Genomic DNA, 17802 nt, shown 5'->3' with positions numbered 1-17802 from the left:
ATACTGTTGAATCACCATTGCCTAAAACAGTGCCTTCATAGTAGGCCTTCAGATATTTGTTGAATGAATGAGTGAATGAATCTTGCTTGGATAGTATTCTTTTTTTGTTTGTTTTTAAACATCTTTATTGGAGTATAATTGCTTTACAATGGTGTGTTAGTTTCTGCTTTATAACAAAGTAAATCAGTTATACATATACATATGTTCCCATATCTCTTCCCTCTTGCATCTCCCTCCCTTCCACCCTCCCTATCCCACCCCTTTAGGTGGTCACAGAGCACGAGCTGATCTCCCTGTGTTATGTGGCTGCTTCCCACTAGATATCTATTTTACATTTGGTAGTGTATATATGTTGGATAGTATTCTTAATCTTCCCACTAGCTATCTATTTTACATTTGGTAGTGTATATATGTTGGATAGTATTCTTAATTTCATAGTTAACTAACTCTTAGAGGGCAGACTAATTTCCAGGTTTTGTGAAGCCATATCGAGGACTCCAGTACTTCCAGATTAATTGTTGTTAATGGAACTTCCCACACAGAAGGCTTTGGCAGTTCTCCATTACCTACAGAATAAAACCAGAATTGTTGTTAGCGTAACTACTGCCATCTGACTCATTTTACTCTTCCTTTCGCTTTTATTATCTCCAAATAAATCTCTTTCTGCCAAACTGGTCTGCTTACAAAATACTGTTTTTTCCCTACCTTTTTTTATTCTTAACCAGTTCCCTTATTTGTAATGCCCTCCCTCTTTCTCCCACCCCCCTACTATTTAAAGCACTTTGTAGAGCCCCGCTTAGATCCCCTTCCTTGTAGTTGTCTTTAACCAACCCAGCCCATATCCATCTCCTTCCTAAGAGTTCCATGTTGTATATTGTCTATAATACTCATTTGGCAGTTTTGGTGCTTTGAATTAGTTATTTTTAAATGATTGACACATCTTTACTGAGGGCTATTGTTTGTATAAGTTGTTTTGCTAACAGTGGTAAAGTATACAAAGATTTGAAAAGCCAGGATGCTGATTGTATGCTTGTCTTATGTTATTTGTATCCACCATGAAGATTTGCACTTAGTATTAGCTTAAGGTAGTGGCTTTCAACCTTGGCAGCACATGAGAATCACCCTAGGAAGCTTTTAAAAATTCTGGTGCCCAAGCTCTACCCCAGGTCTGTTACATCAGAAGCTCTGTGGGTGGAACCCAGGCATCAGTAATTTTAAGGCTCCCCAGGTGGTTCTAATTGTATAGCTGTTCTTCAGAACCAAGGCTTGATGCAAAAGGGAATTTGTTGGCTTAACTTCTTTTGCCATTCTCCTTTTTAATTTTTTTTTTGGCCGCGCCGGGTCTTAGTTGCGGCATGCGGGATCTAGTTCCCCGACCAGGGATCGGACCCAGGCCCCCTGCATTGGGAGCTCAGAGTCTTACCCACTGGACTACCAGGGAAGTCCCTGCCATTCTCCTTTTTTGTCTTTTATCTTTAGTACTCAGCTCACCTCAGTGCCTGGGACCCGAAAAAGTATAGTTTGTTTTGTTTTGAGTGAATGAACAAATTGGTAAACACAAAGATTCAGTAACATCTAGGCATTTGCTTAGGGAAAGAAAGTTAAATATCTGTTATGTCTAAGTCCGTCTCATGTTACCTCATTGGATTCTTAAAGTAGTGCTAGATATATGAGCAGGTATTATACTCAGAGATGAAGAAACTAAGACCCAAGTAATGAAGTGCTAAAGCTGGCATGTGAAACCAGATCTGACTCCCAATGATTTTGAAAAAAAAAAAAGTAAATTTGGTAAAAAGATATACCTTTAAGTTAGAAATACCATAACGTGCCAGATATGCACCAGATCTTAAAGGCAAAATTCTTCTTGCTTCCCACTGCATCTGTTTCCAAGCCAGCATGGGCCCTCACTGCTGAACTCTGCCTGTTTGGACTTGTCATTTGCATCATTGCTTTCTGGCACGTGAATCTCAAGGCGTTTGGTGTGGGTTTTCCCCTGATTTCTTAATTTGGTCCTGATTATTTCCAAAACAATACTCATTGTATCTGGCTGCTTGGAACTTTTTACCTATCTGCCCACTCTCGTAGGATTGGAGGTGAGAATGTGTATTTTAACAAGTCGCTTATGTGATCTTTTCACTCACTTTAGTCTTTTTTTCTAACCCATTAGAACACTATATCTCAGACTTTTATATTTCCTCAGTTCTTGATCTAGACATTTAGGTAAATCCTCTAATTAAGCCAAATAGGGTCCTTTCCCTCCTTTCATATCTATATCAATGGTGTTTTGCATTTAAGATCAGACAGCTTTTTTATCTTTACTGAGATTGAGCCAGTACTTTTTTTTTTTTTTTGACTTAAGGCTTTGTCACTTTGAACTTCTAAATGAACACTAAAGATATATATTTGGAAATCTTTTTACCTACATTTTGGATGTATTATATTAGGATAGTCCAGAGTGAGGACTGAGGAATGATTTCCTTCTAACTCGGTGCATAGAGAAGTTATAAATTAAAAGGGAATGGTTGGGAAAGATAACTAGGAAACAAAATAGCTATTTTTTGGTTCTTAAATGTTGTAAATTTTATGTTAAGTATGTTGTTTTTATATACTGTTATACAGCGTAAAATACAATGCTGACTTCTGTTAAAGAAGATTAATCTGACACTTGTTAAAATGATAAGAAGACTTTATTCAGTACTTTTGTATTAGGGGAGAGACATTGCGTTCAGGTCCAAATAAGCAAAGACTGCTGGGCATGAATAGCCAACAAGCAAGTGAGCGGGTCAGTAGGTGGAAAATTACTAACAGGAGACATCAGGGGTAGAAGGATTCTTTTTTTTATTGCGGTACGCGGACCTCTCACTGTTGGGGCCTCTCCCGTTGTGGAGCACAGGCTCCGGACGCGCAGGCTCAGCGGCCATGGCTCATGGGCCCAGCCGCTTCGCGGCATGTGGGATCTTCCCGGACAGGGGCACAAGCCCTGTCCTCAACCTTTATTGTATAAGTCCTCGATCTTCTGTTAGCAAAATCCTTCTCGAAAAAAAAAAAAACAAACAAACAAAAAACCTAAGCCTGGGGCTTCCCTGGTGGCGCAGTGGTTGAGAGTCTGCCTGCCGATGCAGGGCACACGAGTTCGTGCCCTGGTCCGGGAAGATCCCAAATGCCGTGGAGGGGCTGGGCCCGTGAGCCATGGCCGCTGAGCCTGCGCGTCCGGAGCCTGTGCTCCACAATGGGAGAGGCCACAACAGGGAGAGGCCTGCGTACCGCAAGAAAAAAAAAAAGGTTGGGGACAAGGAACTTGATCAGATATCAAGAGTGGGGGAATTTTCTTTAAACTGAGAGCAGGATTCTTGCTAAGACTGGGCTAGGCAGGCCATAGACAGGATGGGGCCAAGATAAAGACCTAACTGAGAAGAGGGCTCAGAGAAGCCTGACTAAAGTTTGGACAAGGAGAAAGTCTTTGGCACTCCATGTGTGTTATATTATTACTTTAATAAATCTTCAATCTGTTTTCCTTAGCATTGGTAGACTTTTTAAAAATGAAATTGCTCTACTTAAACTTGCCTGCCTTTACTACCTGTTTGTCTATATCTGTCAAAGCTTATAAGTGGTTACTAATAGAACAGTTTCTAAGAAATGCTTGAAATGGCTTTTTTTGTGTGTGTGTGGTATGCGGGCCTTTCACTGTTGTGGCCTCTCCCGTTGCGGAGCACAGGCTCAGCGGGGTTGGCTTACGGACCCAGCCGCTCCACGGCATGTGGGATCTTCCGGGATCGGGGCACGAACCCGTGTCCCCTGCGTCGGCAGGCGGATTCTCAACCACTGCGCCACCAGGGAAGCCCTGAAATGGCTTTTAAAAGAGTAAACATAAAACAAATTACTTGAAAGTGTCGCCATCTTTTTTATAGTGTTGATTCTAATTTAGACATATCTATGCTTTTTAAACCTTAGGCCTTACTGATAATAATAAATCAAAATAAACTCTCAATATATACATCTAAAATTTTATTTATTTTTTTGGCCACGCCACACGGCTTGCAAGATCTTAGTTTCCCTGACCAGGGATTGAACCCTGGCCCCTGGCAGTGAGAGCACAGAGTCTTAACCACTGGACCACCAGGGAAGTCCCCTAATTGCATTCTGAATCTTTATAATATCTCCAGGTCTAAACTGGGAAAATAATATTTAGCTTATTTGGAATTTAAAAAAACATAGCTAACAGTAAGTTCATTTAGTGAAACCTTTTATTCCATATGGCCTTGGAGATCACTGAAAATGTATTTTTTTCTGAAATTATAGCTCCAAATTAAATTCTCACTAGCCTCTGGGAACTCTCTGCCATCAGGGATTTTGTTTGATAAAGGCACTGAAACTGGAGTTCTAGATCTAGTTTGATACTGAAATACATGCATGTCAGCAGCTTGGAACCATCTATTAAATTATTGCCCCAGGCAGTTTATTGCTGATATACTGAAAGCCTTAGAAGCAGACCCAAAAAGTGAACTACATTGAGGCAAGATGTATTTTAAAACAAACAAACAAATAGCATCCTAGGGGGAGAGAGAGATGAATGGGTAAAGCACAGAGGTTTTTTAGGGCAGTGAAAATACTCTGTATGGTACTATAATGGTGGATACATGTCATACATTTGTCCAAATCCATAGAGTGTGTACCACAAAGAGTGAACCCCAATGTAAGTTATGGGCTTTGGGTGATAAAGATGTGTCAATGTAAGTTCATCAGTTGTAACGAATGTACCGCTCTGGTGGGGATTTTAATAATGGGGGAGACTGTGCACATGGGGGGACAGAGTAAATGGGAAATTTCTGTATGTTCCTCTCAATGTTGTTGTGAACCTAAAACTGCTCTTAGAAAAAATAGTCTTAAAATACAAAATAATAATAATAACAGCAGTAACATCCTAAATATCTTCAAATAGGAAAAACTGTCTTAAGAAATAACATTGAATTCCATGCAAATAGAACTTTCTTACCAGAATAAGGTATTATCTCTTTCTGGAGGAGGAATGCAACTGCTTATCCTTGAATACTTCTGGAATGATGTAGAATAAAAATAAGTAAATATTTATGAAAGCACAATTTACTACTTATTTTTTGAAGTATAGCCTAGTTGAAAACATGAGTAAACTTTGAAAGATGTATTATCAATTTAAAGGGAAGCAGAGGGACTTCCCTGGTGGTCCAGTGGGTAAGATTCTGCACTCCCAATGCAGGGAGCCCGGGTTCGATCCCTGGTCAGGAGCTAGATCCTGCATGCATGCTGCAACTAAGAAGTCTGCATGGCAACTAAAGATCCTGCATGCCACAACTAAGACCTGGCACAGCCAAAATAAATAAATACATATTTTAAAAATAAAAATAAAAAAAATAAAGGGAAGCAGAGTAGAGTCACTTTGAAAAACTTTTTTTGGTCAAAAAAAAAGTTGTTGATATTTATAGTTATTGGTGAAGATTGTAATGATGGAGACTATTAGGTGACTAGGACCCAAAGAACTTCTGGAAGAGAGGAATTATTTTCTCAATAATTTGAAGGCTTTGTTCAGTTTAATAATTTAAAGCAGCAATTATCTTGCTGTGACTGCTTAATAATAACTGACATTTACTGAGCCTCCATATTATATTTTAAATATTTTGCCAAAGACTTGACATATATTGTCTTATTTAACCTTCACAGCAATTCTAAGAAGTAGATACTATCCCACTTTAGGGAGAGGCTGTGATTCAAAGAGATTAAGAGACTGAAATTCAAATCCAGGTCTGTCCAACTCCAGAGTCTTTATCTTTCCATTTTGCCATAGTACCTCATAATAATCTTGAAAACTAAGCACACTTCCTTAGTGTCATTTTATTCAAAAGGGATTTTGTAAACATTTACTAATTGCCTATGTGCCGTTTACTTTGCTAGACCCTGTACAGTATAGAAAAAGAAAGCAAGGCAGTTTGCCCAAAGAAAACTTAAGTCTTTGGGAACAGAATGGTACCTCTAGAACTGATTGTCAACAGCAGTTATATTTTAGGTGCTATGATAAATGTTCAAAGTATGGTAGAAGTAACAGAGGATTCTTGAGACTTTAAGTAATGGGGAATATATCTTTGAAAGAAACAGATTCCCCAACCTTGGAAAATAGGAGTGATTTAGACAGGCAAAGATGAGAGAGGCACAAAGTCAAGGACAGTGTGAGTAAAGGCCCAGAAGTGAAGTCTTTAATACACTAATGAGGGAGATAAAGATTTTCATAGATACCTTGCTGGCAGAGATTTGGCTCATGAAGTATACAAAATTTGGGCAGTATAAACTGACCTGGGCCTTGCTGATAATTGGAATATGGATATTATCTAGTGAAAGATTTCTTCCTTGCCTGTCTGGCATTATCTACCGAGCATTCACAAAGAGCTGCAGTTGTTAAATATTCAACTTCAAATTCTTTTGTTAAGGAAACTATTTTAAAAGGTAGTTACGAATAGATGTAATGTTGAAATGTGTGTGGTCTGTTATTAAAAGATTATTTAGAGGAATTCCCCAGCGGTCCAGCGGTTAGGAAGGATTCAGTGCTTTCATTGCCTAGGGCCTGGGTTCAATCCCTGGTGGGGGAACTAAGATCCCACAAGCTGCGTGGCACAGCTGCATGACAAAAAAAAAGATTTGAGTTTTATAAAAATTTTGTAAATTTATTTTTCTACTACATTTTCTAAAATTTCCTACTAAAATTAACAAAATTACAAAATTAAGCAGTTTCTAGGGAACAATGGGATATATTACTTAGTTTCATTTTTAAACTTCAGTACAGATATTAGTAATATAAAAATGAAATTTTGAATCTTGTAAGGATTGAGTATTTTACTTTATTTTCCTTTTTGGAGAGGTAAGAGGAAAGAAAAATGGGAAGAAACTGAAATCTAAGAAAACTTATCTTTCATTGATACTTACAGACTTTAAATTGTCCCTATTTAGGTTAGAAACATAATACAGTGCATTCCATGAAATTAACATTTTTGGAATATTTAAATATATGAAGGGGTAGAATTGTGTATGAGACTTGAGTTACTCCCCCTTTAAAATATACATAGAGTTATATGCTTTACTGCAGACACTATCATATGAATGCTGTGTACAGTGAACCTGTTACTTTATGAAATCGGGAATTTTTTTTAAGCAGAGTGAAGTTTTTGTTCAACTAAAACATCCATATCAGTGATTCTCAATTAGGAGGGGGGTGACATGCCTCCCCTCCATGGGATATACCTGCTGTCACCTTTCTTTCCCCATCCCAATCTTGAGAATGATTGACTAAATTACTGTTACTGTGTCATCCCTCATTTGTATTGCAGCAAAAATATTTTTGCAATCACTAGCTGCTTAGCCACTTCTCTTTCCCCTTTTGCTTGTGCCAGTGATTTTGTTTACCTCTGTTAAATTTCATCTTGTTAGTTTTGACCCAGTTTTGAAGCTGGATGATAAAATTTTGACATTTAAAGTTATTATTTATCATTTGATTTACCCCTCCCAACTTTCTGACAACTGCAGCTTTCACAAGGAGAGCTTTGTCTCAATTCCTGGTTTAAAAACAAAATTGTAAAAGGGCTAGGCCAAATCCATGAGACCACCAATCCTCCTGAATTTTAATACCTATTAGTACTGCATAGTATAGATGATTGTCTAGTTCAGTGCCACCCCACCCCTTTGTATGTATGTGACCTTGGACAAGGCACTTCTGAACCTGTTCCTTCATTTACTGTGGGGATAGTAGTCTCTTCCCTGCCTATTTTTAACAAGCTGTTTTAAGATCAAAAGAGAGGTTATGAAAGAGTTTTGTAAACAATAAAATAGTATTCATTCATTTACATTCCTAGCTTGTGCCAGGTCTCAGCCCTAGGTATACAGCAATGAACAAATATAACAAGTTCTTATGCTGTATGCTAGGAGTTGGCAGATCTGGTCCACTGCCTGTTTTTATATGGGCTAACAGCTAATGTATTTTGAATGGTTAGAAAAAAAATCAAAGGAAGAATATTTCATGATGTGAAAATTACATGAAATACAAATTGCAGTGTCTAAAATAATGTGTTAACTCAATGAGGGTAATCCTTTCACACTTTATAAGTGTATGTATATCAAAATCATCACATCGTACACTTTAAATATCTTATAACTTTGTCAATTGTATCTCAGTTAAAAAACAAAGTCTTACTGGAACACAATTATGCTCATTAGTTTACAGTTGGGACAGAGATCATGTGGCCCACACAGCTCTAAAATATTTACTGTCTGGCCCTTTACTTTAGCAGTTTGCAGACCCCTGCTCTGTGCTCTTGGAATTCTTTTGGAGGTGTTGAGCAGTAAAAATAAGTATATGTTCAGTGGTGGCAAGTTCCTTGAAGAAATTTAAAGCAGGTAAGGGGCAAGAATTATGAAGGGTGTGGAGGGTACAGTAGCTAATTTATAGAAGTCAGGAAGTCAGAGAAGGGTACTTTAGTAGGTGGTATTTGAACAGAGACTTGAATGAAGAGGGAAGTGAACTCTGATAGAAGAGCATTTCTGGCAAAAGGAATAAAAATTGCAGTAGCCCTGAGGTGGGAGTGTAGCTACAGGTCTAGGAGCTAAACAGTAGGAGAATGAGAGAGGGTGAAGCAAATTGTAAAAGAGACCATGGAGCACACTTTAGATTTTAAAGTGATTATATAAATATGTCATTACAATTTCTCTTACAGGTATTCCTTCAAGGTATTTTTATGGTATTATTATAGTGACAAATCAACTTAACACTTCAAAGCCTGTCTTCAAAGACTGTCAGATGTTTATCTAATACCAAGTATGGTTGTCCCATGGAGGGGGATTGGTTCAGGGACCCCTGAAGATGTCAGAATCTGAGGATGCTCAAGTCCCTTATGTAAAATGGTACAGTATTTGCGTATAACTTACACATATCCTGCCATATATATATATATATATATATATTTTTTTTTTTTTTTTTTTTTTTTTTTTTTTTTTTTTTTGCGGTACGCGGGCCTCTCAGTGTTGTGGCCTCCCCCGTTGCGGAGCACAGGCTCCGGACGCGCAGGCTCAGCGTCCATGGCTCACGGGCCCAGCCGCTCCACAGCATGAGGGATCTTCCCAGACCGGGGCACGAACCCGTGTCCCCTGTATCGGCAGGCGGACTCTCAACCACTGTGCCACCAGGGAAGCCCCTGCCATATATTTTAAATCATCTCTAGATTACTTGTAATGCCTAATACAATGTATATGCTATGTAAATAGTTGCTAGTGTATGGCAGATTCAAGTTTTGACTTTTGGAACTTTATGCAATTTTTTTTTCCTCTGAATATCTTCGATCCTTGGATGCAGAACCCATAAATACAGAGGGTCGACTGTAATCCATCTTTTTTACTAACTCTCAGAAGGTAACATGGGGACTGTTTACCATGACAGTGTTTTTTTGGTTTGTTTTTATTTCTGGCTGCGTTGGATCTTCGTCGCCTTCGTCGCCACGCGCGGGCTTCTCCCTGCAGTGGCTTCTCTTGTTGCAGAGCACGGGCTCTAGGCACACGGACTTCAGTAGTTGCGGCATGTGGACTTGGTAGTTGTGGTGCAGGGGCTTAGTTGCTCCACATCATGTGGGATCTTCCTGGACCAGGAATCGAACCCCTGTCCCCTGCATTGGCAGGCAGATTCTTAACCACTGTGCCACTAGGGAAGTCTAACCATGACAGTGTTTTAGGACCCCATATTGGCATCTGATGATGACTACATTTCTTTTAATTGCTCATTTAGAAGTTCACCCTTGCCAAGTATATATATCTTCAAATCTCCCCACTTTTATTTAAAAACTAGATGTTTCGGTTCCTTTAATTGGACATTTCTCTGGTTCTTGATATTCTCAGATAATTTTCTAAAAGTTATTTATTGTATGGGGAATGTTGGCATGCCCCTTTTCTGCTTTTTAAAAAATAAAAAAAAATTTGGGGGCTTACCTGGTGGCGCAGTGGTTGAGAATCCGCCTGCCGATGCAGGGGACACGGGTTCGTGCCCCGGTCCGGGAAGATCCCACATGCCGCGGAGCAGCTGGGCCCGTGAGCGATGGCCACGGAGCCTGTGCTCCGCAACAGAAGAGGCCCGCGTACCACAAAAAAAAAAAAAAAAAAAAAAAAATTTTCATACAAATAATTTATATTCCTTGTACAACTTTTTAAACAGAGATAAGCCAAAAAATAGATGAAAAATATCTTTTGTAATACTCCTATCAGAGGTAGTCCCAGTTAAAAGTTAGTAGCTATACATATATGTAAATATATATACTTAAAAAACAAACAAGAATACATCATTTTGCAGCCCTTTTCACTCAACAGCACGATAAATATCAACCCATGTTAACAGATAGAACACTTCTCAAACTCTTTCGCTTTCAGGACCCATTTACACTCTTAGAAATCTAGTTGTTTTTTCCCCCAGTTTTATTGACATATAATTGACATACAGCACTATAAGTTTAAGGTGTACAGCATATGATTTGACTTACATACATCATGAAATGATTATCATAGTAAGTTTAGTGAACATCCATCATCTCATAGATACAAAAGTAAAGAAATAGTTAAAAAAAAAATAGTTTGCTTACGGTGAGAACTCTTAGGACCTACTCTCTGAACAGCTTTCATATATAAAATACAGCAGTGTTAACTATATTTATCATTTTGTACATTACATCCCTAGTACTTATTTTATAACTGGAAGTTTGTACCTTTTGACCCTCTCTCCCCACCCCTGTCTCTGGTAACCACAAATCTGAATTCTTTTTCTATGAGTTTGTTTTTGAAGTATAATTAACCTGCAACACTATGTTAGTTCGTGTTATACAGTGTAGTGGTTTGATATTTCTATATATTTCAAAATAATTACCACAATAAATCTAGTTATGATATGTCACCATATAAAGATTGTGCATGAACTATAACCCTTCATAGTTATTGATTATGTTCCCCACACTGTACATTTCATACCAGTCACTCATTTATTTTGCAACTGGAAATTGTACCTCTTAATCTCCCTCACCTATTTCTTTCCTCCCCCCACCCCCTCCCTTCTGACAACCACCTGTTTGTTCTCTGTATCTGTTACTCTTCCTGATTTGTTTTTTAGGTTCCATGTATGAGAGAAATTATATAGTATTTGTCTTTCTTTGTCGGACTTATTTCACTTTGCATAATACCCTCTAGGTCCATTCATGTTGTTGCAAATGGCAAGTTTTCATTCTTTTTTATGGCTAATATTCCATTGCATATATATGTGTACACACACACACATCACATCATTCATTATCCATTCATCTAGGTTACTTCCATATCTTGGCTATTGTAAGTAATGCTTCAATGAATATAGAGGTGCATTTATCTTTTCTACTTAGTTTTTTCATAGAAATTGAGTTTTGGTTTTTGTTTGTTGGTTGGTTGGTTTTTTTTGTTTTCTTTTTTTTGGCTGCACCATGTGGCATGTGAGATCTTAGTTCCCTGACCAGGGATTGAACCCGTGCCCCCTGCAGTGGAAGCACAGAGTACTAACCACTGGACTGCCAGGGAATTCCAAGAAATTGAGTTTTTATTTGTGTGGCTTATATGTATTGTATTAGATATTAAAACTTACAGATTTGTAAAACAATTCATTTTAATATAATGATAAATTTATTGCATATTAACATAAATGATTAGTATTTTGTTTTTTAAAAAAAATTTTTTTTGAAAATGCAGAAAGAATCAGTAGAAAAAGTAGCATTGTTTTACATTATGCAGATCTTTTAAATATCTCCATTCAGTTTGTTATGCTGTGTTGTCTTAGTTTGTACATATTGTTCCCTCCACGGGGAATGCTGTCCTTGGTATCTACTCATCCTCCAATCCAGCTCAAACATCACTGCCTTTGAAGGTCACCCCAACACCTCCTTATATACATATGTAGAGTTGGTTGCACCTTCCTTTGTGCATCATTGTGCCTTTTAATGTTTTCTATATTACTATCTAGGTGACAGATCCTTTGAGAATAGTGACAATGTCTTATTCAGTATTTAATCTTTTTTTTTACTGACTCTTCTCTTCCTAGCTGCTCAGTAAATGCTTGCTGAATGGATGAACTGCTACTTTTTTACAGGCAGAGTCAGTTCATCCATTATCCAAATGACTGTTTTTCAATTATGGAAATTCCATCAGATTTTATAACTTTTGAAAATTTGTGGATAGCTTCAGAAATATTAGTAACTTGAATTTTCAATTTGGTAACTTATGCATTCAGACATTAATAAGTATGTAAAACATGGCTGTGGCTTTTTTCTTTTAAGGGAAGTTGCTTTTGGGGTAGTATATGAATATATTTTTGAACTACACACACTTAATTTTTGCTTGACTGAGGGGAGTTTCATAATTATGTAAGGATTATGGGACATGCACCTTGACAGATAGTGGGATAGACCATAGCTGCTCAACAGACTTGCCACAAATGGACTAAAAAAATAGGTTTGCTATTCAATATAGGTTTGCTAATTTCTTAAATAAGTGATTGACACCAACAGTTGACAAGCACAGTAATATGATTAAGTGTACATGCCAAAGCAGATATACACAGTTGGAAATCCATATTGGAACTATTAGTCCTGTGTAATATAATTCTCATGAGTTGAGCAGCATTTCTTACTTCCTAATTAGAACCCCTCTTTTTATTTTTGTTGCTCAGTTAATTTAAGAGCTTTATGGAATATTTCCTCTAAATCTCCACCAGTTTTCATCCCAGAAAAATAATACATTATTGACAATTACCCTGTCACTTTAGGGTTCTCAAACTGTATGTGCATAAGAATATCCTAAGGTGTTTGTGATATAGATTTCTCATACCTGCTTCCAGATGGTCCACATAAAAGTTTTGTCTTCTGAGTCTTAAAAAGTCATACAGAATTTTATAGCTCAGAGAAATTTTGCAGATCTCCTAATCTCTTTTAGGAGTAGGATTATTATGAGGAAACTCAGAACCAAAAAAGGTTAGCAATGTTTGCAGAATCACAAATCTAGTTAGTTAATGGACCAACAGAGCCAGTAATTAGAATCCAGGGTTTCCATTCTGCCTTGCTCCATGAATCAGTAGGCCTTTCTTGACTGAAAAGATAAGTTTGGCTATGGAGCAGCTTTTCTTTTATTCTTTTTAGAATCAGAGCAAAGTCACATAAGATCTTCCATATAAACCTAGGGATTCTAAAGTTGTAAAGTATTTCCATCTTTTTCTAATTCTCTTCTCAATCCCAGCTTTATTTTCTAAAGATTCTTAAAAGTGTTTTTTTTCCCCCCTTAAGAATGGTTTGACTTTGATGATAACCTTAATTTGACTGGGTCAATAAGAACTTACAATTGTTTGAGGGAAATGGAAGAAGTCAACAGAGGATGCCTATCTGGAAAGTAGAGCTCAGTTTAGTGTCAGATATACCATGTTCCTCTTTGCCCCTCATCAGTGAGTTGATCATCTTTATACTCATCACATCAGATATTAGGGAATTTTCGATGTCCTTTCTCTCATAGTGTGTTAGAATTATACTGAGAGACCCATTTGAGGTCAGTCCTATTATCATTGCTAACATCATTATTACATATATAGAGATATAGATATAGCTAAATGATACTCCAAATTGTTTTTTTTCTTTAATATAGGTTTGTGTATTCTTTGTGTTTCATATTTTACTTGATGAGAGATGAGAGACTGATTTATATGGCAGACTGAATACATGGTTTTACCTTACCTTTTATGCCAAAACTTTTAAAATGAAAAAGTAGGAAAAAGTGGAATGGGAAGAGAAATAAATTAGTAATAGTTTAAGTAGTAAGAGTGTCATGGGAGGACATCTATTTAAGGAGCAAGAAGGGAAGAATGAAGAACAGTCTTGGAGTGGATTAGTTGGGGACTTGTTCTCTAAATTTACTGGACCACTTGGCTCCTCCTTTCATTCCCATTTGGGCTAAGCTGCAGACGAATAGCATTTGTCCTCAGAATATAGCAATGAGAATGAGCACTGGGAGCAGAGAGGTAGGGCAGTGCCCCAGGGAGCCTGTGGCCTTAGGAGGCTCACTCAGAAGGTAATCTGCTCACACATTCTCAGCAGCAAGTCTCCTCTTTCCCTCCCTACAATCAAGGGACAAGCTACAAGTAAACAGAACAGGCAAACTAAATTAAATTCAAAGAGGAGCAACAAACATTTGTGGAAAACCAGTACCATGAAAGAGAAGCACCAAACTCAACAAACAGTATATCTAAATTCTTTAGAAACAGTCGATAAACCAAGACTTTAAAATAAGTATAGTTAATAACCGCAAGGAGACTGAAGAGATTATTGCACACACAAGAAATAAAAAAAGTCTTGGAAATTAAAAATAGAACAGTTAAAATAATTGTCTGAAAACAAAATGGGCACAGCTAAAGAGCATGTTAGTGAGTTGAAAAATGGAGCTGAGGAATTCTCCCTACACAAGGCATAAAATGACAAAAAAGATAAAACATAGGAGAAAAAATTAGTTATGCAGTTTAGATAATAACATTTCAGCATCCATCTCTAATCAGAGACCCAGAAACAGATTGACAGTAGTGGGCAGGGGAGGGAATCAGAATGAATAACAAAAGAAATATTTTCCATGGCATTTTTAGGACCTTTAGTACAGTGTTGAATAGTTTAGGTGACAGGAGTCATCTTTGTCTTACTTTTAAAATTAGTGACACTGCTCATGTTTCATCATTATTGAATAAGCCATAAAATTTTAGTAGATAACCCTTTATAAAGTTAAGGAAGTTTATTATACTAAAAACTAGTAGTTTTGTTGTTGTTTCATGATATTTGGATGGGTGTTGAATTTTGTCTTTTTTTCCAGCATGATCACAACGTTTTCCTTTTAATTTGTAAGTTACATTGATTTATTAGTATTGAATCATTCTTGCATTGGGATAAACACCATAAACACAAATTGGCATAATACCAATTAGCTAATATTTTATTTAGTTTTGCTGAAGTGTTCATAAATGAAATAGGATCGTAGCTTTCTCTTTTTGTGACTGCAGTATATTTTGACCAAAAATTGATTATTTAGCTTTTTAAAAAGAAAAATTCAAAATTAAAGCAGCATGTATATCCCCAAATTAGAACAAATCTGTATTGATAATAAACACTTTGAGATGTTTTGTGAAAAGAAAATCTGAAGGCTCCTAAACAGTAAGGTTTAAACAGGAAATATATTTAAATGGATGTGATAAAAATTTTGTTATCTGTGAATTCCTTCCCCTCTTATATGCTACTCTTCATAATTCTTTTACTAAAAATTTTATTTCTGTTTAGGTACGCATAGCTGCTAAATTCATCACTCACGCACCCCCAGGGGAATTTAATGAAGTGTTCAACGGTGAGTAAAGATTAGTACTTAGTTATTTTAAACCCTCCTTAAGCACATACGAGCACTTATTGAGTGTTTGCTGTCTCTTTTAATCCTTATAACATTATAGCTATAGCTAAGGAAATCAAAATTCAAAAAGGTTAAAATAATATATCGCATATCACCCAGCTGGTAAGTGTCAGAGCAAGGATTCAAACCCAGGTCTGAGTCAAAAGCATGCTCTTAACCCATACATTAGGGTACCTATCTTATGTGAGAAAAGATTTAAAGTAATTTAATACTGATAAATGTAGAAACAATGTTTAATTGTCTTCATAGTTTTATATCATTATAAAATATAGCTTAAATCTCTTCAGTGCTTTTACTCAGGAAGTGCCATAGCATAGGACATTTTCTAGAGCCGCTGGGGCTGAACTGACTGTATCTGGGAAGCTTGTTAAATATACAAATTCCAGTGTTATCCTCTTAAGATTCTCATTCGTTAGATCTGGGGTAGAATGGGCAATCTGTTTTATCAATCTGTTTTGTCAAGTTCTCCAGGTGATTCTGAGTCACAGCCAATTTGGGAACCACTATTCCTATATATTTACAGTTTTCCATTCTATTTACTATGTTAACACAACTTACAGAATGAAAAATGTAGATGAGGCATTATAATGTGTTAATATCAATCATCATAATCCCATTTTAAGTTATAAATTAATTCATCTCAAAGTTCCCCTTAAGTAAAATCATAATCTTTGTGCATCTTGGTTCATTTTAGCAAACATTTATTTTGAAATTCTACTTTTACATTAGAAGGTTACCTGCTTAAAATATCATATAATAGACTACAATTCTGCAGCCTGTGGAAGGAAAACCACATTCACAGAAACACAGACAAAATGAAAGGGCAGAGGACTTTGTACCAGATGAGGGAACAAGATAAAACCCCAGAAAAACAACTAAATTAAGTGGAGATAGGCAACCTTCCAGAAAAAGAATTTAGAATAATGATAGTGAAGATGATCCAGGACCTCGGGAAAAGAATGGGGACAAAGATCGAGAAGGTGCAAGAAATGTTCAACGAAGACCTAGAAGAATTAAAGAACAAACAAACAGAGATGAACAATACAATAACTGAAATGAAAACTACACTAGAAGGAATCAACAGCAGAATAACTGAGGCAGAAGAATGGATAAGTAACCTGGAAGACAGAATGGTGGAATTCACTGCTGTGGAACAGAATAAAGAAAAAAGAATGAAAAGAAATGAAGACAGCCAAAGAGACCTCTGGGACAGCATTAAACGCAACAATATTTGCATTATAGGGGTTCCAGAAGGAGAAGAGAGAGAGAAAGGACCTGACAATATATTTGAAGAGATTATAGTTGAAAACTTCCCTAACATGGGAAAGGAAATAGCCACGCAAGTCCAAGAAGTGCAGAGAGTTCCAGGCAGGATAAATCCAAGGAGAAACACGCCGAGACACATAGTAATCAAATTGACAAAAATTAAAGACAGAGAAAAATTACTGAAAGCAACAAGGGAAAAACAAGAAATAACATACAAGGGAACTCCCATAAGGTTAACAGCTGATTTCTCAGCACAAACTCTACAAGCCAGAAGCGAGTGGCATGATATATTTAAAGAGATGAAAGGGAAGAACCTACAACAAAGATTAATCTACCCAGCAAGGATCTCATTCACGTTTGACGGAGAAATCAAAAGCTTTACAGACAAGCAAAAGCTAAGAGAATTCAGAACCACCAAACCAGCTCTACAACAAATGCTAAATAAACTTCTCTAAGTGGGAAACACAACACCCAACATAGGAAGACCTCAATACCTAAGGCAAATGCTAACAGCTATAAAAGAGGAAATTGACAGTAACATAGTAAAAGTGGGGGACTTTAACACCTCACTCACACCGATGGACAGATCATCCAGACAGAAAATTAATAAACAGAAGCTTTAAATGACACAATAGACCAGATTTAATTGATATTTATAGGACATTCCATCCAAAAACAGCAGATTACACTCTCTTCTCCAGTGCACACGGAACCTTCTCCAGGAGTGATCACATCTTGGGTCAAAAATCAAGCCTTGGTAAATTTAAGAAAATTGAAATCATATCAAGCATCTTTTCCGACCACAGCGATATGAGATTAGAAATCAGTTACAGAGAAAAAAACGTAAAAAACACAAACACATGGAGGCTAAACAATACGTTACTAAATAACCAAGAGATCATGGAAGAACTCAAAGAGGAAATAAAAAAATACCTAGAGACAAATTACAACGAAAACACAACGATCCAAAACCTATGGGATACAGCAAAAGCAGTTCTAAGAGGGAAGTTTATAGCAATACAAGCCTACCTCAAGAAACAAGAA

The 17802-nt window shown here is 36.9% G+C and overlaps 1 protein-coding gene and 1 long non-coding RNA gene across 2 annotated transcripts in view; one reads left to right on the top strand and one right to left on the bottom strand.

The window, feature by feature from the left end:
* Positions 1-17802, top strand: part of CAPZA1 (capping actin protein of muscle Z-line subunit alpha 1) — a 49583-nt gene that overhangs the window by 8076 nt on the left and 23705 nt on the right. The window contains exon 2 of the mRNA XM_007114251.3: positions 15369-15432. Coding sequence (XP_007114313.1) covers positions 15369-15432 — 64 coding nt within the window. The remainder of the gene's footprint in view (positions 1-15368; positions 15433-17802) is intronic.
* The window catches only part of LOC129392078 (uncharacterized), a 30300-nt gene continuing 22075 nt past the window's right edge, over positions 9578-17802 (bottom strand). Inside the window, exon 3 of the long non-coding RNA XR_008617161.1 lies at positions 9578-10109. This is a non-coding gene — a long non-coding RNA (uncharacterized lncRNA). The remainder of the gene's footprint in view (positions 10110-17802) is intronic.

This window comes from Physeter macrocephalus, chromosome 4 (genome assembly GCF_002837175.3).
Source record: "Physeter macrocephalus isolate SW-GA chromosome 4, ASM283717v5, whole genome shotgun sequence".
NCBI lineage: Eukaryota > Metazoa > Chordata > Mammalia > Artiodactyla > Physeteridae > Physeter > Physeter macrocephalus.
Note: the sequence above shows the minus strand (reverse complement) of the source record. Positions and strands in the feature narration are given on the sequence as shown.